A 24,756-nucleotide genomic window follows, 5' to 3' on the forward strand; every position below is an offset into this window, starting at 1 on the left:
AGTATAAGGAAATTGAATAAAAATAAGTCTACCTCGGCTAAAGGAATATAGGGGAAACACTGCACACTAAAACATTAGGTTACAGAGAGACAGACACAGAGGTATGACATCTTACGTTCTTCAGGTCATTGTTGAAGTGTTTGAGTGAGTATCCGCGGGAGATCTTGGGTGTGTAGAGTGTGTATCCATGCATGTGTGAGACCAGGCATGTGGCGGTGCGTCGGCCCACCCCGCTGCGTCCGGCCAGGAGCAGAGAGCCGCCCGGTCGACTTAGGACACGGTCCACACGAGACACAAAGTGACACACCTCCCAGAACAACAGCAGATCCAACTCCCTGTTGTCACGACCATACAGGACCGCTCCCTACAGAAGGCAGAGATACATTAATACACACTCTCTCTACCTGTCCTACACAATACCAACACACACCGACACTGACCTTGTGTATGACCTGGCGTAGATCGGCAAAGTCGAGGCGTCCCAGAGATTTACCATGGGGGGGCAGGGACTGACCAGGGGCCATCACTCCCCCTCCCTCAGACGCACCCCACGTCACATAGAAATCATCTGCAGGGAGAGAATACACAGTTATACACACATCTATATACACACACCTAACTACACACACAAACCCATTTCCCAGAGAACCCAACCACAGAGAACCCACAGAGAACCCACTGTCATACAGTATATAGAGACACTCTGCAGAGGGAGAGGAGCACTGTGTGTGTTTTACCTGTCATGTTGTCGAGTGCGTCGGAGCCCCAGTCACCTCGTATGACAGAGGAGAGGATGTTGTCAAAGGAATGGATGTCTTTAGAGGAGACCAGTCTGTCTCTGAACAGCCTCTTGGCCTCATAGGCTACCACCTCCAACACTGAGTCTGTTATATTACAGTTCCCTACAGACACAGAGAGGAGGGGTTAATACACACTGTCCACTGGACAAAACATTAAAAAACACCTTCCTTATATTGTGTTGCGCACCCCCCCCCCCCCCCCCTTTTGCCTCAGAACAGCCTCAATTTGTCGGGGCATGGACTCTACAAGGTGTTCCACAGGGATGCTGAACTCAGTACATGTTGACTCCAATGCTTCCCACAGTTGTGTAAAGTTGGCTGGATGTTCTTTGGGTTTTGGACCATTCTTGATACACATGGGAAAGTGTTGAAAGTGAAAAACCCAGCAGCGTTGCAGTTCTTGACACTAACCGGTGCGCCTGGCACCTACTACCATACCCTGTTCAAAGGCACTTAAATATTTTGTCTTGCCCATTCACCCTCTGAATGGCACACATACACAATCCATGTCTCAATTGTCTCAAGGCTTAAAAATCCTTCTTTAACCTGTCACCTCCCCTTCATCTACACTGATTGAAGAGGATTTAACAGGTGACATTAATAAGGGGTCATAGATTTCACCTGGATTCACCTGGTCAGGCTGTCATGGAAAGAGCAGGTGTTCTTAATATTTTGTCCACTCGGTGGACACTACTACATTATACCATACTACAAAAAGACACGCAGCATGAAGACAGCTCAGTGTACACACACTAACACACCAGAGAAGAGAGTTGAAGTGATGAGAGAGGGCGTTGTGACATACTGTGTAGAAAAGGTAAGCAGGAGGGAGGAAGGAGAGGAGAGCAAAAAAACGATGAGTCATGGGAAAAAATAAGTTTGTCAGCAAACGCTTTTAATTAAAATTAATGATTGGACTCCCTATCACAGGGAGAACACATTGCAAGAGGGAGGGAGGGAGTGACAGAGGGAGAGATGAAGGAGGACAGAGAACGGAATGATGAAAGAGAGAGAGAGACGGGTGACAGAGGGAGCAGAACAGGGGAGAGGAAGAAAGCGATGGTGAATGCAGGAGGCAGGGAGAGAACTACTGACTTTCAGAAGATATTCTGAAATATCCAACAGCAACTAGAATCAAAGGCCAGTACAGTATAACAGACTGGTAACAGACTGTTACCAAATAATGAGACGTTTTCAACGAGAAGTCAGCAACAACAGAGAAAACCCATGCAATTAGCAGTATGAAGTATTGCAGAAAGAAATGAAACTTTTTAGGGACAACTTAAAATGGGTCCCAAAAAAGATTGTGTAGTGCAAGGGTTCCCAAACTGTTTTGGCCCGCGTCCCCATTTTTTGACCCCACCTTGTAAAAAAAGTTACGTAATCAACGGCCAATGTTTATTTGGGCTATGACAGTCTATTACAAATCAGTCTGACAGTATTTTGGAGAGTATTTCAATCTGAAGACAGTACGGTTTAACGTGACTGAAATGCATCAGAAAGGTATTGGGAAGTTCAGAAGACCATCAGGCAATAATGATATTTTTTCCCCGGGTCTGATTTAGTTCCTGGTCTTGTCCACTCTGTTCTAACAGCTTGTACATATGTGTTCCTGAGAGTCTTATCTTTCAGTGATGGGGTCAGAATATTTTGAAACTTAAATCTAATTTTTTTTTTTTAAAGAGCCACATTTGTAGGAAGAAAACAGAAACCACTCTGTTTATTACAACCACATCTAGCAGCTACTGGAGGTTACTGAAATAACCCCGGTTCTATGAACCAAGCAAAATGAACCAAGGGGAAACCCTGGTGTAGTGATTGTGGTCTGACCGTGTGATTTAACAACGTGGTCTGACTATAGGTCCCGGTGGACTATGAGCCGTAGAAGCAGAGGCAGTAGTGTGATCTGACCACGTGGTCTGACTATAGGTCCCGGTGGACTATGAGCCGTAGAAGCAGAGGCAGTAGTGTGATCTGACCACGTGGTCTGACTATAGGTCCCGGTGGACTATGAGCCGTAGAAGCAGAGGCAGTAGTGTGATCTGACCACGTGGTCTGACTATAGGTCCCGGTGGACTATGAGCCGTAGAAGCAGAGGCAGTAGTGTGATCTGACCACGTGGTCTGACTATAGGTCCCGGTGGACTATGAGCCGTAGAAGCAGAGGCAGTAGTGTGATCTGACCACGTGGTCTGACTATAGGTCCCGGTGGACTATGAGCCGTAGAAGCAGAGGCAGTAGTGTGATCTGACCACGTGGTCTGACTATAGGTCCCGGTGGACTATGAGCCGTAGAAGCAGAGGCAGTAGTGTGATCTGACCACGTGGTCTGACTATAGGTCCCGGTGGACTATGAGCCGTAGAAGCAGAGGCAGTAGTGTGATCTGACAACGTGGTCTGACTATAGGTCCCGGTGGACTATGAGCCGTAGAAGCAGAGGCAGTAGTGTGATCTGACCACGTGGTCTGACTATAGGTCCCGGTGGACTATGAGCCGTAGAAGCAGAGGCAGTAGTGTGATCTGACCACGTGGTCTGACTATAGGTCCCGGTGGACTATGAGCCGTAGAAGCAGAGGCAGTAGTGTGATCCGACCACGTGGTCTGACTATAGGTCCCGGTGGACTATGAGCCGTAGAAGCAGAGGCAGTAGTGTGATCTGACCACGTGGTCTGACTATAGGTCCCGGTGGACTATGAGCCGTAGAAGCAGAGGCAGTAGTGTGATCTGACCACGTGGTCTGACTATAGGTCCCGGTGGACTATGAGCCGTAGAAGCAGAGGCAGTAGTGTGATTTGACCACGTGGTTTGACCTTGCTGTTGTGGTTGACTCACCTGCGGACAGGTCGTATCGCAGCAGGCTGAGCACCCACTGGGTGAGGACACACGGAGTGAACAGGTAGTGACTGTGGTCATCCACCGTGAACTTCGCCTTCACCTGAAACCAGAGGAACAGAGAGATAGAAATACACGCACACACACACACACATACACACAATCCAGCCACTTATTACACAGGTGTGTGTGGTTTAGATTTGCCTCCCTAAGAGTGAGGATTAGATATAAGAGGCAGTAAGTAAGTGCTGTGATAACAGCAGCCTAATCTAAAGCTGCTGCTTGGAAAGACTAGAGCAGCTTAAAGCTGAAGCTTTACTCTGATAACACATGAACTCATCTGAGAGAGCACACACACACCTGTTCATAGACCTGTACCAGAGACCCTGCTAGCTGGTGTGTTTTCCCAGTGCTGGCCCAGGCTGCCTGGCTCCCAAGGCTCCTCTGGAGAACAGGCTGCAGGTACGCTGAGTAGATGGTCTGGAGCTGCTCCCTGTCTGGATAACTAGAGAAGAGAGCAAGTGTCAGTGTATGTGTATGTGTATGTGTGTGTGTGTGTGTGTGTGTGTGTGTGTGTGTGTGTGTGTGTGTGTGTGTGTGTGTGTGTGTGTGTGTGTCAGAGCATGTGAGGGGAGTTGAGCAGCTCCTCACTCACGAGAAGGGGGGGAACTGCCGCTCCAAATTCGCTCAATTCATTTAACACCCATATACTTTTTGCGACTACCTGGACCTACCAATTGATTTTGAAGTATTGAAATCAAACCATATGATTTGAATGAAAGTATTATATAAACATGAAAAGGAGAATGTAAGAAGCGCTCATTTCAAATAGGCTACATGTCATATTAAACAGCATATAAACGGTTTAAATAGGTCAGGAGCCAGACAGGGAGACTAAGAAGGAACAGAAATGAATTATTCAGGCTATATTATTTCTATTATTTCAAGGCTAGAGCCTACAAAGAAATACATTGTGAAGCATTAGCAAGTGTGACACACTAGGCTGGTAGGGACTTTAAGAGCTCAGTATTTAAACAACATTCGTTGTATTAAATCATTACAGTCTATAAATCGCGCATATAGGCTGTGACTTCCATAGAATGAAATACAAATTAACTATTAGGCTCAGTGCCATTGAATAAATGTTTAGAAACACCAGGCCAGTCTACGGTGCCTGGAGAGCGGGCCAGCAGCGGATAATACCCTCTCCACACTTAGAGCTACTGGGGATGCTAAACACCCTCTCCACACTTAGAGAGCTACTGGGGATGTTTAACACCCTCTCCACTCTTACAGAGCTACTGGGGATGCTAAACACCCTCTCCACTCTTACAGAGCTACTGGGGATGTTTAACACCCTCTCCACTCTTACAGAGCTACTGGGGATGTTAAACACCCTCTCCACTCTTACAGAGCTACTGGGGATGTTTAACACCCTCTCCACTCTTACAGAGCTACTGGGGATGTTTAACACCCTCTCCACTCTTACAGAGCTACTGGGGATGCTAAACACCCTCTCCACTCTTACAGAGCTACTGGGGATGTTAAACACCCTCTCCACTCTTACAGAGCTACTGGGGATGTTTAACACCCTCTCCACTCTTACAGAGCTACTGGGGATGTTTAACACCCTCTCCACTCTTACAGAGCTACTGGGGATGATAAACACCCTCTCCACTCTTACAGAGCTACTGGGGATGATAAACACCCTCTCCACTCTTACAGAGCTACTGGGGATGTTTAACACCCTCTCCACTCTTACAGAGCTACTGGGGATGCTAAACACCCTCTCCACTCTTACAGAGCTACTGGGGATGTTTAACACCCTCTCCACTCTTACAGAGCTACTGGGGATGTTTAACACCCTCTCCACTCTTACAGAGCTACTGGGGATGTTTAACACCCTCTCCACTCTTACAGAGCTACTGGGGATGTTTAACACCCTCTCCACTCTTACAGAGCTACTGGGGATGCTAAACACCCTCTCCACTCTTACAGAGCTACTGGGGATGCTAAACACCCTCTCCACTCTTACAGAGCTACTGGGGATGTTAAACACCCTCTCCACTCTTACAGAGCTACTGGGGATGATAAACAACCTTTTGACCACTCTTACAGAGCTACTGGGGATGTTAAACAACCTTTTGACCACTCTTACAGAGCTACTGGGGATGCTAAGCAACCTTTTGACCACCCTTACAGAGCTACTGGGGATGATAAACAACCTTTTGACCACTCTTACAGAGCTACTGGGGATGCTAAACAACCTTTTGACCACTCTTACAGAGCTACTGGGGATGCTAAACAACCTTTTGACCACTCTTACAGAGCTACTGGGGATGCTAAACAACCTTTTGACCACTCTTACAGAGCTACTGGGGATGTTAAACACCCTTTTGACCGCTCTTACAGAGCCACTGGGGATGTTAAACAACCTTTTGACCACTCTTACAGAGCTACTGGGGATGTTAAACAACCTTTTGACCACTCTTACAGAGCTACTGGGGATGTTAAACAACCTTTTGACCACTCTTACAGAGCTACTGGGGATGATAAACAACCTTTTGACCACTCTTACAGAGCTACTGGGGATGTTAAACAACCTTTTGACCACTCTTACAGAGCCACTGGGGATGTTAAACAACCTTTTGACCACTCTTACAGAGCTACTGGGGATGTTAAACAACCTTTTGACCACTCTTACAGAGCCACTGGGGATGTTAAACAACCTTTTGACCACTCTTACAGAGCTACTGGGGATGCTAAACAACCTTTTGACCACTCTTACAGAGCTACTGGGGATGCTAAACAACCTTTTGACCACTCTTACAGAGCTACTGGGGATGTTAAACAACCTTTTGACCGCTCTTACAGAGCTACTGGGGATGCTAAACAACCTTTTGACCACTCTTACAGAGCTACTGGGGATGCTAAACAACCTTTTGACCACTCTTACAGAGCTACTGGGGATGCTAAACAACCTTTTGACCACTCTTATCAGGCTGGGCAGCGATGCAGTTGTTTTTTTATTTTCCTATAGGTGGGCCTAAAGGTTTTTAGGCAAAATAACCCAATCAAAATGGAAAGCTCCTTCAACGTGGGAATATGCCAGGCCTATTGGGCCAAAATCAATTATGGCCTATTGTATAGATAATAGAACAAGAATGAACTAAACGTTTAAGAGATCAGATTTTTTGTTTATAAATACTTTGCTACAATGACACACTTAGTTATCTACCCACCTTCCTTTTAGCATGAGTACGTAGTCAGTACACCATCATGCTTTCATGAGATGTGTCTTTTCAGATTCCACAATGATTCTTTAGTTGTGGACACTACATCACCACACTCCCTCTCTTGCTCTTGGTCCTCATCTTTGTAAGTCACCTTGATTTAGCAACTGTGTGTTTTATCAGTGTCTTTATTAAAATATTTAGTGAACTCCATGACAGTAGCTAAAGGAAGGGGCTATGGCAGCACACAAGCAGACCACAAAAGCATGATGGGACGGGCGCGCCCTGAGCTCGTAAAGTGAGAGCTACAGGAGCACTACGGGAGTGAAATTGGAGTAGGGGAGAAGGCCGACGCTCCAGCCTTTGGAAATCTCGCACCACACTCCAGTCAAATTGGGCACGCTCTGCTCCTCGCTCCGCACCAGCTCACATACTCTGGTCTGTGTGTGTGTGTGTGTGTCCGTACTCACTCTATGGTGCAGATGCGCACAATGGAGGTGAAGCGGGAGGTGAGTGTGTGTCGTCCCACAGCGCCTCCTGCTGACATGGAGGCCACCACCTGGACGTTCTCCAGACCCACCCAATCCAGGTTCTCATCATAGAACCCATGGTACGTCAGCACCTAGAACACACAAGGGGGAGGGAGGAGAACTCTGTCACGTTATGACAGCTTGACTAATTTCTGTCTTACATATCGATCAAGAAATAATGTATTTTCAGTGTTGTATTGCATTAAGTTGTGTTATGTTGGGTTGTATTGCATTGCATTGAGTTGGGTTGTGTTAGGTTGGGCCGCGTTACCTTGGGCCGCGTTACGCTGGGCCGCGTTACGTTGGGCTGCGTTACATTGTACAGTATTTGTTTGAAAAATGCATCTGGACACAGTAACAAATTTTTTTTTCACCGGACTGCCAATTCCTGATCTTTTGAGAACATAGATTAATGTAAGGGGTGGCCTGAAACCTGAGAGGAATGGGAGCTAGAGGACTACAGCAGTGCTGAGGCAGAGGACTCGTAGTGAGGACGACTGGCTAATATTCTGAACTTTGTGTGGTGAGCTTTCTGGCACCCAGAGCTGCTGAGGAATCAGCCAAATGGCTGCTTCACAGACTGGACGAGGAGAAGTCCAGAGGCTATACGACTCAGGCTGGTTCCCTGACTTGACCTCTACAAGATCATCAGCAGACTCTAACATCATCTACAATCCTTTGTTCAGCTCCCTTCACTCAAGCCATGAACTGACCCTCTCCATCTTCAGAGGATGCAGCTTGGCCTCGATTGGTTGACCTGTCATGATATATTGCTTCTTTGGTTTTTTTGCTCTTGAAGTGCTTTGAGATTCAAGCACTACATAAATGTAATAAATGATTAGTTGTATTATTATTACTGTACTGTATTATAGTGTATTGTGCTGTATTTAGTGTATTGTAGTGTATTATAGTGTATTGTGCTATATTGTAGTGGATTGTAGCGTAATTTATTGCACTGTATTGTAGTGTATTTTTTTGTATTGGGCTGTATTGTACTGTAATGTGTTGTAGTTTATGGTGCTGTATTGTAGTGTATTGTATTGCATTGTAGTGTATTGTATGGTGCTGTCTTCTAGTGTATTGTACTCTACTGTACTCTGCTGTATTGTAGTGTTGTAGATTATTGTATTGTAGTGTATTGTATGGTGCTGTATTCTAGTGTATTGTACTCTGCTGTATTGTGCTGTATTGTAGTGTTGTAGATTATTGTATTGTAGTGTATTGTATGGTGCTGTATTCTAGTGTATTGTACTCTGCTGTATTGTAGTGTTGTAGATTATTGTATTGTAGTGTATTGTATGGTGCTGTATTCTAGTGTATTGTACTCTGCTGTATTGTAGTGTTGTAGATTATTGTATTGTAGTGTATTGTGCCGTGTGCATTGTACTGTAGTGTACTGTATTGTAGCGTGTTGTAGTGTATTGTGCTGTATTGTACTGTATTGGAGTGTATTGTGCTATATTGTATTGTATTGTAGTATATTGTAGTTTGTTGTGCTGCATTGTAGTGTATTGTTTTGTGCTTTATTGTAGTGTATTGTGATGTTGTATTGTACTGTATTGTGATGTTGTATTGTAGTGTATTGTGATGTTGTATTGTAGTGTATTGTGATGTTGTATTGTAGTGTATTGTGATGTTGTATTGTAGTGTATTGTGATGTTGTAGTGTATTGTAGTGTATTGTGCTTTATTGTAGTGTATTGTGCTGTATTGTGCTGTACTGTAGTGTAATGTATTGCAGTGTATTGTAGTGTAGTGTATTTTGTACCTGCTGTAAGAAGGCTATGAGGTTGCTGGTGCCCCACTTGTCAGGCTTGGGCAGGTTGATGTCTTTGAGGTAGAGGACCAGGTTCTCACAGTGTTTGGGTCTGTAGGCCCGTCCCGTGTTGGAACTGAGCAGCAGGCAGGTCTGACTGAGCTTCTGGAGGACGTGACGAGACGAGGTCTGGGCGCTACAGTGGACCACCGCTACCTGGGTGGAACGCAGCCGAGAGAACGCATAGCGCAGCAGCATACTGGAGGAGAACACACAGACACACACACAAACACAAATTAACACACACACACACAAACACACATTAACACACACACACAAACACGTTAACACACACATTAACACACAAACACACACACACACACATATTAACACACACACATTAACACAAACACATTAACACATGCACACACACACACAATGTTGGCAGAACATAGGCTAAATGCCAAATAGAGAAGCCAGACCATAACATTGAAGGAGGACATGAGTCATTACAGAGGTTAGATATCAGAGGATGAAGAGGAGATGACAGAGGAAGAGATAGGAGGGAGGACAGAGGAGGGAGGAGAATTAACTCTGTATTGAAAAGTGTTGATGCCACAGGGGTCTGTTTAACCGAATATGTGAGAAAAACCTCAGGGCGAGGGGGGACATTTTGTGAGGGTGCAAACTGAGATAGGATAATTGGGATGTCTGTGTGTGTGTGCGTGTGTGTGTGTGTGTGTGTGTGTGTGTGTGTGTGTGTGTGCGTGCCTGAGCGCAGCAGTGGAAATTAATTAGATGTTTTTTCATCAGACAGGGATGACAAGCGTTTCCATGACGCCCTGACATTTCAGCGAGATTAGGGTTGTGGGTGTCATGGAGGGGGGTGGCTCAAGTGGAGTGTAAAAGCCAATCAGAGATGCCCTCCCTCTACTGGGTGCCCCAGGGATGACAGTAATGACTGTAGACTCAACAAGTCTCAGGCCCCCCGCCTGCCCCTCAGTCCGCTGTGCTATTCTAAGAAAGGTCACGCCTTAAATAAAACATGCCTGGAAACATACGTGTGTGTCATACCGTTCTCCCGGAACAGTAAGAGGAGGTAGTGCATGATCTGGCTAGAGTGTATTATACATCCTGTGTGCGTGTACGTTTACCCCTTGCCACAGCCCTCAGGCCCCACCAGTATGAAGGGTTGTCTGTGCTGGGAGGAGAGCCAGTGGGAGAAGCAGTGCAGTCCTCTCTGCATGTCGGGGGTCTGGATGACCGGGAGTGTGTGAGTGTGTGTGAGCTCTTCCAGGCTGAGGCCGTCAGAACGTTCCAGAGTGTACACACACAGCCGGCCAGACTCAGGGTCATAGTAGGTGTCCAGGGGCTTCCTCGGGTCAGGAGGGCTCTCTCTAGCCCAGACCAGCACCTGCAGGGAATGCACACACACATACAGTGCTTTCGGAAAGTATAGAGACCACTTGACTTTTTCCACATTTTGTTATGGTTACAGCCTTGTTCTAAAATGGATTAAATTGTTTCCCCCCTCATCAATCTACAAACAATTCCTCATAAATAAATATACATATATAAAAAATAAAAACTGAAATATCACATAAGTATTCAGACCCTTTACTCAGTACTTTGTTGAAGCAACTTTGGCAGCGATTACAGCCTCAACTCTTCTTGGGTATGACGCTACAAGCTTGGCACACCTGTATTTGGGGAGTTTCTCCCATTCTTCTCTGCAGATCCTCTCAAGCTCTGTCAGGTTGGATGGGGAGCATTGCTGCACAGCTACTTTCAGATCTCTCCAGAGATGTTCGATTGGGTTCAAGTCCGGGCTCTGGCTGGGCCACTCAAGGACATTCAGAGACTTATCCCGAAGCCACTCCTGCGTTATCTTGGCTACGTGCTTAGGTTCGTTGTCCTGTTGGAAGGTGAACCTTTGCCCCCGTCTGAGGTCCTGAGCTCTCTGGAACTTTGCTCTGTTCATCTTTGCCTTGATCCTGACCAGTCTCCCAATCCCTGCCGCTGAAAAACTTCCCCACAGCATGATGCTGCCACCACCATGCTTCACCGTAGGGATGGTGCCAGGTTTCCTCCAGATGTGACGATTGGCGTTCAGGCCAAAGAGTTCAATCTTGGTTTCGTCAGACCAGAGAATCTTGTTTCTCATGGCTTGAGAGTCCTTTAGGTGCCTTTTACTGAGGAGTGGCTTCCGTCTGGCCACGTTACCATAAAGGCCTGATTGGTGGAGTGCTGCAGAAATGGTTGTCTTTCTTGAAGGTTCTCCTATCTCCACAGAGGAACTCTAGAGCTCTGTCATAGTGACCATCTGGTTCTTGGTCACCTCCCTGACCAAGGCCGTTCTCCCCCGATTGCTCAGTTTTGCCGGGCGGCCAGCTCTAGGAAGAGTCTTGGTGGTTACAAACTTCTTCCATTTAAGAACGATGGAGGCCACTGTATTCTTGGGGACCTTCAATGCTGCAGAAATGTTTTGGTACCCTTCCCCAGATCTGTGCCTCGACACAATCCTGTCTCAGAGCTCTACAGACAATTCCTTCAACCTCATGGCTTGGTTTTTGCACTGACATGCACTGTCAACTGTGGGACCTTATATAGACTGGTGTGTGCCTTTTCAAATCATGTCCAATCAATTGAATTTACCACATGTGGATTCCAATCAAGTTGTAGAAACATCTCAAGGATGATCAATGAAAACAGGATGCACCTGAGCTCAATTTCAAGACTTATAGTAAAGGGTCTGAATATATGTAAATGAGGTATTTCTGTTTTTATACATTTGCTCAATTGTGGTATTGTGTGTAGATTGCTGAGGATTTTTATTCATTTAATATATTTTAGAATAAGGCTGTAACGTAACAAAATGTGGAAAAAGTCAATGAGTCTGAATACGTTCTGTAAGATATTTTTTAGTTGATTAATGGAGGAATAAATGGATGGATAGTTAAATGGATGGATAGTTAAATGGATGGACAGCTAAATGGATGGATAGTTAAATGGATGGATAGCTAAATGGATGGATAGTTAAATGGATGGATAGCTAAATGGATGGATAGCTAAATGGATGGATAGCTAAATGGATGGATAGTTAAATGGATGGATAGTTAAATGGATGGATAGCTAAATGGATAGATAGTTAAATGGATGGATGGATAGTTAAATGGATGGATAGCTAAATGGATGGATAGTTAAATGGATGGATAGCTAAATGGATAGATAGTTAAATGGATGGATGGATAGTTAAATGGATGGATAGCTAAATGGATGGATAGCTAAATGGATGGATGGATAGCTAAATGGATGGATGGATAGTTAAATGGATGGATGGATAGTTAAATGGATGGATAGTTAAATGGATAGATAGCTAAATTGATGGATGGATAGTTAAATGGATGGACAGTTAAATGGATGGATAGTTAAATGGATGGATAGTTAAATGGATGGATGGATAACTGGATGGATAACTAAATGGATGGATAGTTAAATGGATGGATGGATAGTTAAATGGATGGATAGTTAAATGGATGGATGGATAACTGGATGGATAACTAAATGGATGGATAGTTAAATGGATGGATGGATAGTTAAATGGATAGATAGCTAAATTGATGGATGGATAGTTAAATGGATAGATAGCTAAATGGATGGATGGATAGTTAAATGGATGGATAGTTAAATGGATGGATAGTTAAATGGATGGATAGCTAAATGGATGGATAGTTAAATGGATGGATGGATAACTGGATGGATAACTAAATGGATAGATAGTTAAATGGATGGATGGATAAATGGATGGTTAGCTAAATGGATGGATAGCTAAATGGATGAATAGCTAAATGGATGGATAGCTAAATGGATGAATAGCTAAATGGATGGATGAACAGATGGACAAACGGATGGATGGCTGGATAAATGGATGGATAGTTAAATGGATGGATAGCTAAATGGATGGATAGTTAAATGGATGGATAGTTAAATGGATGGATGGACAAACAGATGGATAAATGGATGGATAAATGGATGGATGAACAGATGGACAAACTGACGGATGAATGTTTCAGGAGAGACAGGATTGAAGGAAGAGGGGGGGGGTGATGATTTACATTAAAGAACATATCCGATGTAAACAAATTGAGTGGTCATGTGATAATGAACTAGAATGTATTGGCCTGAACGTTACACTGTCTCCCCAAATGTCTTTTACCCTCATTGGAATGTATAGGCCACCTTCCACCAAAAGTGTGTTTTTTGATCAGTTTAATAACATGCTTAGGGAATGTGATTTTGGGAAAGAGGTCATCTTAATGGGAGATTTTAACATTAATTATGAAGACAGGTGTTGTAGGAAAACCCTCAAACGGATCACTATCCACCGGATGTGTACCAAACTCACTAAAAGTGGCAGTGATAAAGCCTCTCTTGAAAAAGCCAAACCTTGACCCGGAAAATATAAAAAACTATCGGCCTATATCGAATCTTCCATTCCTCTCAAAAATTTTAGAAAAAGCTGTTGCGCAGCAACTCACTGCCTTTCTGAAGACAAACAATGTATACGAAATGCTTCAGTCTGGTTTTAGACCCCATCATAGCACTGAGACTGCACTTGTGAAGGTGGTAAATGACCTTTTAATGGCGTCAGACCGAGGCTCTGCATCTGTCCTCGTGCTACTAGACCTTAGTGCTGCCTTTGACACCATCGATCACCACATTCTTTTGGAGAGACTGAAAACCCAAATTGGTCTACACGGACAAGTTCTGGCCTGGTTTAGATCTTACCTGTCGGAAAGATATCAGTTTGTCTCTGTGAATGGTCTGTCCTCTGACAAATCAACTGTACATTTCGGTGTTCCTCAAGGTTCCGTTTTAGGACCACTATTGTTTTCACTATATATTTTACCTCTTGGGGATGTTATTCGAAAACATAATGTTAACTTTCACTGCTATGCGGATGACACACAGCTGTACATTTCAATGAAACATGGTGAAGCCCCAAAATTGCCCTCGCTAGAAGCCTGTGTTTCAGACATAAGGAAGTGGATGGCTGAAAACTTTCTACTTTTAAACTCGGACAAAACAGAGATGCTTGTTCTAGGTCCCAAGAAACAAAGAGATCTTCTGTTAAATCTGACAATTCATCTTGATGGTTGTAAAGTCGTCTCAAATAAAACTGTGAAGGACCTCGGCGTTACTCTTGACCCTGATCTCTCTTTTGACGAACATATCAAGACTGTTTCAAGGACAGCTTTTTTCCATCTACGTAACATTGCAAAAATCAGAAATTTTCTGTCCAAAAATGATGCAGAAAAATTAATCCATGCATTTGTTACTTCTAGGTTAGACTACTGCAATGCTCTACTTTCCGGCTACCCGGATAAAGCACTAAATAAACTTCAGTTAGTGCTAAATACGGCTGCTAGAATCCTGACTAGAACCAAGAAATTTGATCATATTACTCCAGTGCTAGCTTCCCTACACTGGCTTCCTGTTAAGGCAAGGGCTGATTTCAAGGTTTTACTGTTAACCTATAAAGCGTTACATGGGCTTGCTCCTACCTATCTTTCCGAGTTGGTCCTGCCGTACATACCTACACGTACGCTACGGTCACAAGACGCAGGCCTCCTAATTGTCCCTAAAATTTCTAAGCAAACAGCTGGAGGCAGGGCTTTCTCCTATAGATCTCCATTTTTATGGAACAGTCTGCCTACCCATGTGAGAGACGCAGACTCGGTCTCAACCTTTAAGTCTTTACTGAAGACTTATCTCTTCAGTAGATCATATGATTGAGTGTAGTCTGGCCCAGGAGTGTGAAGGTGAACGGAAAGGCTCTGGAGCAACGAACCGCCCTTGCTGTCTCTCCAGGGCCGGTTCCCCTCTCTCCACTGGGATTCTCTGCCTCTAACCCTGTTACTGGGGCTGAGTCACTGGCTTGCTGGTGCTCTTTCATGCCGTCCCTAGGAGGGGTGCGTCACTTGAGTGGGTTGAGTTACTGACGTGAACTTCCTGTCTGGGTTGGCGCCCCCCCTTGGTTGTGCTGTGGTGGAGACCTTTGTGGGCTATACTCGGCCTTGTCTCAGGATTGTAAGTTGGTGGTTGAGGATATCCCTCTAGTGGTGTGGGGGCTGTGCTTTGGCAGAGTGGGTGGGGTTATATCCTTCCTGTTTGGCCCTGTCCGGGGGTTTCTTCGGATGGGGCCACAGTGTCTCCTGACCGCTCCTGTCTCAGCCTCCAGTATTTATGCTGCAGTAGTTTATGTGTCGGGGGGCTAGGGTCAGTTGGTTATATCTGGAGTACTTCTCCTGTCTTATCCAGTGTCCTGTGTGAATTTAAGTATGCTCTCTCTAATTCTCTCCTTCTCTCTTTCTTTCTCTCTCTCGGAGGACCTGAGCCCTAGGACCATGCGTCAGGACGACCGGGCATGATGACTCCTTGCAGTCCCCAGTCCGCCCGGCCTTGCTGCTATTCCAGTTTCAACTGTTTCTGCCTGCGGTTACGAAACCCCTACCTGTCCCAGACCTGCTGTTTTCAACTCTTAATGATCGGCTATGAAAAGCCAACTGAGATTTATTCCTGATTATTATTTGACCATGCTTGTCATTTATGAACATTTTGAAAATCTTGGCTCTCTCTAATTTTCTCCTTCTCTCTTTCTCTCGGAGGACCTGAGCCCTAGGACCATACGTCGGGACTACCGGCCGTGGTGACTCCTTGCTGCCCCCAGTCCGCCTGGCCTTGCTGCTATTCCAGTTTCAACTCTTCTGCCTGCGGTTATGGAACCCCTACCTGTCCCAGACCTGCTGTTTTCAACTCTTAATGATCGGCTATGAAAAGCCAACTGAGATTTATTCCTGATTATTATTTGACCATGCTTGTCATTTATGAACATTTTGAAAATCTTGTCTCTCTCTAATTTTCTCCTTCTCTCTTTCTTTCTCTCGGAGGACCTGGGCCCTAGGACAATGCGTCGGGACTGCCGCCCGTGGTGACTCCTTGCTGTCCCCAGTCCGCCTGGCCTTGCTGCTATTCCAGTTTCAGCTGTTCTGCCTGCGGTTATGGAACCGCCACCTGTCCCAGACCTGTTGTTTTTCAACTCTTAATGATCAGCTATGAAAAGCCAACTGAAAATTATTCATGATTATTATTTGACCATGCTTGTCACTTATGAACATTTTTGAACATCTTGGCATAGTTCTGTTATAATCTCCACCCGGCACAGCCAGAAGAGGACTGGCCACCCCTCATAGCCTGGTTCCTCTCTAGGTTTCTTCCTAGGTTTTGGCCTTTCTAGGGAGTTTTTCCTAGCCACCGTGCTTCTACACCTGCATTCTAGCTGTTTGGGGTTTTAGGCTGGGTTTCTGTACAGCACTTCGAGATATTATCTGATGTACGAAGGGCTATATAAAATAAAATTGATTGATTGACTAATACCTTTGACCTTACACAGCTAGTTAAAGGGCCAACCAGGGTGACTTGTTGCTCTAAAACACAGATTGATTTGGTGTTCAGTAATAAACCAGAGAGAGTGACTAAATCATTCAATATGGTTGCTGGGCTGTCTGATCATAATCTGACACTTATAGCCAGAAAGCTGTCTAAGAGCAGGTTTAACCATTCTACTGTTAGAAAGCCGGATCAACTAAGAATACTTAAGAGTGAATTAAGCTATTTTGAAAGCTCAATTAAGGGAATTAACTGGAATGATCTCTTGTCCTATACAGACGTGGAAGCTGATAGTCAAGTTTTTCTATCCACAATCCAGACTACATTAAATGGTTTCTTAAAGAAAATCAAATCCAAACCTGGCCAAAAGAGCACTCTTCCTTGGCTAAATGGAGAAATCTGGAAATTGATGACAGAACGAGATTATGCTCTAAAAATAGCCCTAAGATCCAAATTAGAGCATGACAGACGTAGGTTTACCATGTTCAGAAATAAGGTGATGAAAGAAATCAGACAGGCCAAGGCAAACTTTTTTATTAACATAATTGGTGAAGCAAAGGGAAATTCTAAATTGATATGGGAGAATCTAAAAAAGTGTAACAGGGAAAGACCATAGTAACACTGCAAAAAGACTAGAAATCATGGTGAATAACAATCTAACACAGGATGCAGTCGAAATAGCAATAGCCTTCAATTCCTACTTTATTGACTCTGTCAGGGTACTGACACAGAACCCCTCCACTGGTTTCTTGGGCTCAGTGTTAGTGAATGACACTCAACCTGTCTTCATCATAAGGGAGGTTTCTGAGTCAACGGTGAACAAGGTGATTAGCTCACTAAAGAACTCTAAAGCCAAAGATGTGTTTGGGATGGACTCTACCTTTCTTAAAAACTACAAAGAGTCACTCATTGGTCCCATTACTAAGGTCACCAACACATCTATTGGTCTCGGGATGTTTCCAAGGGTATGGAAGTCGGCCATAATAACGGCCATTTTTAAATCAGGCGACCCTGCTGACGTGAGTAACTACAGTTGTTGTTGAAAAGTGTGTAGCAGAACAACTGATTGCCCACCTCAACAACAGCCCCTTCACATTACACTCCATGCAGTTTGGCTTCAGAGCGAAACACTCCACAGAAACGGCAAACTGCTTTCTTCTGGAAAATGTGAAGTCCAAGATGGACAAAGAGGGTGCTGTTGGGGCTCTGTTTCTGGACCTAAGGAAGGCTTTTGATACTGTTAACCATGAGATTATCATCACAAAATTATCCAAGTTCAACTTTTCCCCTGATGCCTTGAGATGGATGAAATCATACCTTGAAGGCAGAACTCAGTGTGTCAGAGTGAGCAATGAGCTGTCGCCCACTCTTAGCTATGATGTGGGCGTGTGGGCGTGCCCCAAGGGTCAATACTGGGGCCCCTCCTGTTCAGCCTGTACATTAATGATCTGCCTTCTGTCTGTACTGGGTCTGAAGTTCTAATGTATGCAGATGATACCGTGATATATGTGCATGCAAAGAGCAAACAACAAGCTGCACAAGAACTCACTACTGTAATGGTCCAGGTTACAAAGTGGCTCAGTGACTCGTGTTTGCATCTCAATGTGAAAAAAACTGTTTGCATGTTCTTCACAAAGAGGGCAACAGATGCTACTGAGCCAGATGTCTATGTGTCAGGGGAGAAGCTCCAGGTGGTATCTGATTTTAAGTACCTTGGCATCATACTTGATTCCAACCTCTCTTTTAAAAAGCATGTGAAAAAGGTAATTCAAATAACCAAATTCAACCTAGCTAATTTCCGATTTATAAGAAATTTTTTGACTACAGAGGTAGCAAAACTGTACTTCAAATCTATGATACTCCCCCACTTAACATACTGCTTGACTAGTTGGGCCCAAGCTTGGTGTACAACATTAAAACCTATTCAGTCTGTCTACAAACAGGCTCTCAAAGTGCCTGATAGGAAGCCCAATAGCCATCATCACTGTTACATCCTCAGAAAGCATGAGCTCCTGAGTTGGGATAATCTTGTGCAATACACCGACGCATGTCTTGTATTCAAGATCCTAAATGGCTCGGCTCCCCCTCCACTCAGTATTTTTGTTAAACAGAAAACCCAAACATATGGCAGCAGATCCACAAGGTCTGCCATGAGAGGTGACTGTATAGTTCCCTTAAGGAAAAGCACCTTTAATAAATCTGCATTCTCTGTGAGAGCTTCCCACGTCTGGAATACACTGCCATCAGACACACATAACTGCACCACATACCACACTTTCACAAAATGCTTGAAGACATGGCTAAAGGTCAATCAGATTTGTGAACATGGTCCCTAGCTGTGTGTTGCCGCTTTCCATGTCTGTTGTCTGTAACTTGTGGAAACACTTTGTTGCTTTTATGAATTTTGTCTTGCTGCTTTTTGTTCTATGTTGCTCTGTCTGTATGCTATGTCTTGCTTGTCCTATGTTGCTATGTCTGTATGCTATGTCTTGTTCTATGTTGCTATTGTCTATATTGTAATTGTTTTTAATAACCTGCCCAGGGACTGTGGTTGAAAATTAGCCGGCTGGTTAAAACCGGCACTTTTACTGAAACGTTGATTAATGTGCACTGTCCCTGTAAAAGTAAAAATAAACTCAAACTCAATGGATAAATGGATTGACCGCCTCGTCTTACCTCCTTGGCGAAGTCCTGTCTTGATTTGAGGTTGAGGTTCCCGCCCAGCCCTCTGATGAGACTAACCACAAACTGACCACGCTCTGTCACTCCACTCAGGTGGGACAGACCGTTCAACACCGTTCCTACCAGACTGGTCTCCACCACCAAGTCATTCTGACAGACAGAGACAGAGAGACAGAGAAAGAGAGAGAGAGAGAGCGAGTCAGAATAGTTATGAACACAAGATATCCAATCCACAACAATATATTTGGGGTAAAACTCCAACTGGCTAGAGTATATTTAGGGTAAAACTCCAGCAGCATACCACCCTGCATACCACTGCAGGCTTGCTTCTGAAGCTAAGCAGGGTTGGTCCTGGTCAGTCCCTGGATGGGAGACCAGATGCTGCTGGAAGTGGTGTTGGAGGGCCAGTAGGAGGCACTCTTTCCTCTGGTCTAAAAAATATCCCAATGCCCCAGGGCAGTGATTGGGGACACTGCCCTGTGTAGGGTGCCGTCTTTCGGATGGGACGTTAAACGGGTGTCCTGACTCTCTGAGGTCATTAAAGATCCCATGGCACTTATCGTAAGAGTAGGGGTGTTAACCCCGGTGTCCTGGCTAAATTCCCAATCTGGCCCTCAAAACATCATGGTCACCTAATAATCCCCAGTTTACAATTGGCTCATTCATCCCCCTCCTCTCCCCTGTAACCATTCCCCAGGTCGTTGCTGCAAATGAGAACGTGTTCTCAGTCAACTTACCTGGTAAAATAACGGTAAAATAAAATAAAATAAAACAAGACCACTGATAATCTCCCTCGATCTGGGGCTCCACGCAAGATCTCACCCCGTGGGGTCAAAATGATCACAAGACCGGTGAGCAAATATTCCCGAACCACACGGGGGGACCTAGTGAATGACCTGCAGAGACCAAAGGAACAAAGCCTACCATCAGTAACACACTACGCCGCCAGGGACTCAAATCCTGCAGTGCGAGACGTGTCCCCCTGCTTAAGCCAGTACATGTCCAGGCCCGTCTGAAGTTTGCTAGAGAGCATTTGGATGATCCAGAAGAAGATTGGGAGTATGTCATATGGTCAGATGAAACCAAAATATAACTTTTTGGTAAAAACTCAACTCGTCGTGTTTGGAGGACAAAGAATGCTGAGTTGCATCCAAAGAACACCATACCTACTGTGAAGCATGGGGGTGGAAACATCATGCTTTGGGGCTGTTTTTCTGCAAAGGGACCAGGACGACTGATCCGTGTAAAGGAAAGAATGAATGGGGCCATGTATCGTGAGATTTTGAGTGAAAACCTCCTTCCATCAGCAAGGGCATTGAAGATGAAACGTGGCTGGGTCTTTCAGCATGACAATGATCCCAAACACACCGCCCGGGCAACGAAGGAGTTACTTCATAAGAAGCATTTCAAGGTCCTGGAGTGGCCTAGCCAGTCTCCAGATCTCAACCCCATAGAAAATCTTTGGAGGGAGTTGAAAGTCCGTGTTGCCCAGCAACAGCGCCAAAACATCACTGCTCTAGAGGAGATCTGCATGTAGGAATGGGCCAAAATACCAGCAACAGTGTGTGAAAACCTTGTGAAGACTTACAGAAAACGTTTGACCTCTGTCATTGCCAACAAAGGGTATATAACAAAGTATTGAGATAAACTTTTGTTATTGACCAAATACTTATTTTCCACCATAATTTGCAAATAAATTCATTAAAAATCCTACAATGTGATTTTCTGGATTTTTTTTTCTAATTTTGTCTGTCATAGTTGAAGTGTACCTATGATGAAAATTACAGGCCTCTCTCATCTTTTTAAGTGGGAGAACTTGCACAATTGGTGGCTGACTAAATACTTTTTTGCCCCACTGTATTTGGGGTAAAACTCCAATTGGCTACATTAATCCAGTTGATGCTATTGATTATGACCAGAAGAGGGCAGTATCAGTATGTATCACCTGTTTAAGCACCCAGTCAAGGCCTCTGTGGAAGTAGTCTCCCATCCAGTTCTCCAGGTTACTGCGACACTCATCAGGCTGACCCTTCAGCCACGACTTGACCAACGCACTCACATCTGTGTCCTCATCACTACAGAGAGAAGAGAGGGGTTGGAACATGACTAGAACATGAATGGGGGTTAACCCATCAAGGACCACACATACAAAACACACACACCAACCTGAGGAAAATCATGCCCATGCGTGAGATTGTGGCTGGTGAGGCACAGCTGAGGTCGTTGGTCTCAAAGACAAAGTTGACGTTGGGTCCAAACTGGATCCTCTCTCCACTGGGCATGGTCAGCAGACGGTTGTCATCCAACACTGAGTTCAACGACTCGATCCACTCTGGGTCTATGTCCCCGTCACAGATGATCCACGAGCTCACCTCTGGAACACACACAACGGCTAACATCAGGGCACTAACCTTCAATATAGCAAATAGACTGTAGCTTCCAATCAATGTAATTTGTCTGAATCATTTCCAATCCCCAATACAGTTGAAGTCGGAAGTGTACATACACTTAGATCGGAGTCAATAAAACTTGTTTTTCAACCACTCCACACATTTCTTGTTAACAAACTATAGTTTTGTCAAGTCGGTTAGGACATCTACTTTGTGCATGACACAATTCATTTTTCCAACAATTGTTTACAGACAGATTATTTCACTTACGATTCACTGTATCACAATTCCAGTGGGTCAGAAGTTTACATACACTAATTTGACTGTGCCTTTAAACAGCTTGGAAAATTCCAGAAAATGATGTCATGGCTTTAGAAGCTTCTGATTGTGTTACCTAATCCACGTTTATCATGTCAAAAGGCCAATTGATCATTAGACAACCCTTTTGCAATTATGTTAGCACAGCTGAAAACTGTTGTCCTGATTAAAAAAGCAATACAACTGGCCTTTCTTAGACTAGTTGAGTATCTGGAGCATCAGCATTTGTGAGTTCGATTACAGGCAAAAAATGGCCAGAAACAAAGAAGTGGATTCTGAAACTCGTCAGTCTATTCTTGTTCTGAGAAATTAAGGCTATTCCATGTGAGAAATTGCCAAGAAATTGAAGATCTCATACAACACTGTGTACTACTCCCTTCACAGAGCAGCGCAAACTGGCTCTAACCAGAATAGAAAGAGTGGGAGGTGCACAACTAACCAAGAGGACAAGTACATTAGAGTGTCTAGTTCGAGAAACAGACACCTCACAAGTCCTCAACTGGCTTCATTAAATAGTACAAGCAAAACACCAGTTTCAACGTCAACAGTGAAGAAGTGACTCCGGGATGCTGGCCTTCTAGGCAGAGTTGCAAAGAAAAAGCCATATCTCAGACTGGCCAATAAAAAGAAAAGATTAAGATGGGCAAAATAACACAGACACTGGACAGAGGAAGATTGGAAAAAAGTGTTATGGACAGACAAATCTAAGTTTGAGATGTTGCAGACAAAATGAAAAGATGCTGGAGGAGTGCTTGACGCCATCTGTCAAGCATGGTGGAGGCAATGTGATGGTCTGGGGGTGCTTTGGTGGTGGTAAAGTGGGAGATTTGTACAGTGTAAAAGGGATCTTGAAGAAGGAAGGCTATCACTCCATTTTGCAACGCCATGCCATACCCTGTGGATGGTGCTTAATTGGAGCCAATTTCCTCCTACAACAGGACAATGACCCAAACCACAGCTCTAAACTATGCAAGAACTATTTAGGGAAGAAGCAGTCAGCTGGTATTCTGTCTATAACGGAGTGGCCAGCACAGTCACCGGATCTCAACCCTATTGAGCTGTTGTGCGAGCAGGTTGACTGTATGGTACGTAAGAAGTGCCCATCATGCCAATCCAACTTGTGGGAGGTGCTTCAGGAACATGGGGTGAAATCTCTTCAGATTACCTCAACAAATTGACAACTAGAATGCCAAATGTCTGCAAGGCTGTAATTGCTGCAAATGGAGGATTCTTTAACGAAAGCAAAGTTTGAAGGAGACAATTATTATTTCAATTAAAAATCATTATTTATAACCTTGTCAACATCTTGACTATATTACCTATTCATTTTGCAAAACATAAAAATAAAAAAATAAAATAAAAATTGGATTAGTCACATTCGCCGAATCCCAACAAAAACAACGAAGTTTAAAAAAAAAATTATAATAAAAAAATTAATACAGATAAGAATAAGAAATAAAAGTAACAAATAATTAAAGAGCAGCAGTAAAATAACAATGGCGACACTATATACAGGGGGGTACCAGTACAGAGTCAATGTGAGGGGTAACCGGTTAGTTTAGGTAATATGTACATGTGGGTAGAGTTATTAAAAGTACTTTGCATAGATGATAACAACAGAGAGTAGCAGCGGTGTAAAAAAAAAAGGGGGGGGGGGGGGGCAATGCAAATAGTCTGGGTAGCCATTTGATTAGGTGTTCAGGAGTCTTATGGCTTGGGGGTAGAAGCCTCTTGGATCTAGACCAGGCGCTCCGGTACCGCTTGCCATGCGGTAGCAGAGAGAACAGTCTATGACTTGGGTGGCCAGAGTCTTTGACAATTTTTAGTGCCTTCCTCTTTTATTTTTTTATTTCACCTTTATTTAACCAGGTAGGCAAGTTGAGAACAAGTTCTCATTTACAATTGCGACCTGGCCAAGATAAAGCAAAGCGGTTCGACACATACAACAACACAGAGTTACACATGGAGTAAAACAAACATACAGTCAATAATACAGCAGAAGAAAAAATAAGTATATACAATGTGAGCAAATGAGGTGAGATAAGCGAGGTAAAGGCAAAAAAAAAGGCCATGGTGGCAAAGTAAATACAATATAGCAAGTAAACACTGGAATGGTAGATTTGCAGTGGAAGAATGTGCAAAGTAAAGATAGAAATAATGGGGTGCAAAGGAGCAAAATAAATAAATACAGTAGGGGGAGAGGTTGTTGTTTGGGCTAAATTATAAATGGGCTATGTACAGGTGCAGTAATCTGTGAGCTGCTCTGACAGCTGGTGCTTAAAACCTGTTGAGGACAGAGGGCGCTGTTTTCACTTTGGGGGAAAATCGTGCCCAATTTAAACGGCCTCGTACTCAATTCTTGCTCGTACAATATGCATATTATTATTACTATTGGATAGAAAACACTCTCTAGTTTCTAAAACCGTTTGAATTATATCTGTGAGTAAAACAGAACTCCTTTTGCAGCAAACTTCCTGACAGGAAGTGGAAAATCTGAAATCGATGCTCTCTTCTAGGGGCTGCCTATTAAAGTCCTTGATATTTATTCGTTTAGATGCACTTCATACGTCTTCCACTAGATGTCGACAAGGAGTGAGAGAAGAAATTGAGTGTGTAACTTGATCTGGGCTCGAATTATAGCTCTTGGCATGACGTGTCACCAGTTTCCTGTTTTCTGGAGAGCGCGAGCAGGGACCTGGATTTGCCTTCTGATAAGCTGTCGTTATGGACGTCTAATATCTCCGGCTTTGATTTTATTTGATACATGTG

At 44.1% G+C, this 24,756-nt stretch overlaps 1 protein-coding gene across 1 annotated transcript in view; it reads right to left on the minus strand.

The window, feature by feature from the left end:
* The window catches only part of LOC129832535 (cytoplasmic dynein 2 heavy chain 1-like), a 166,436-nt gene that overhangs the window by 91,577 nt on the left and 50,103 nt on the right, over positions 1 to 24,756 (minus strand). The window contains exons 41-51 of the mRNA XM_055896654.1: positions 21,446 to 21,653; positions 21,225 to 21,354; positions 19,274 to 19,429; positions 10,303 to 10,562; positions 9,161 to 9,407; positions 7,334 to 7,485; positions 3,991 to 4,135; positions 3,631 to 3,733; positions 738 to 902; positions 441 to 568; positions 116 to 364 (exon numbers count right to left, since the gene is read on the minus strand). Of these exons, the coding sequence (XP_055752629.1) occupies positions 116 to 364; positions 441 to 568; positions 738 to 902; positions 3,631 to 3,733; positions 3,991 to 4,135; positions 7,334 to 7,485; positions 9,161 to 9,407; positions 10,303 to 10,562; positions 19,274 to 19,429; positions 21,225 to 21,354; positions 21,446 to 21,653 (1,943 nt within the window). The remainder of the gene's footprint in view (positions 1 to 115; positions 365 to 440; positions 569 to 737; positions 903 to 3,630; positions 3,734 to 3,990; positions 4,136 to 7,333; positions 7,486 to 9,160; positions 9,408 to 10,302; positions 10,563 to 19,273; positions 19,430 to 21,224; positions 21,355 to 21,445; positions 21,654 to 24,756) is intronic.

Source organism: Salvelinus fontinalis, chromosome 33, assembly GCF_029448725.1.
Source record: "Salvelinus fontinalis isolate EN_2023a chromosome 33, ASM2944872v1, whole genome shotgun sequence".
Classification (NCBI taxonomy): Eukaryota; Metazoa; Chordata; class Actinopteri; order Salmoniformes; family Salmonidae; genus Salvelinus; species Salvelinus fontinalis.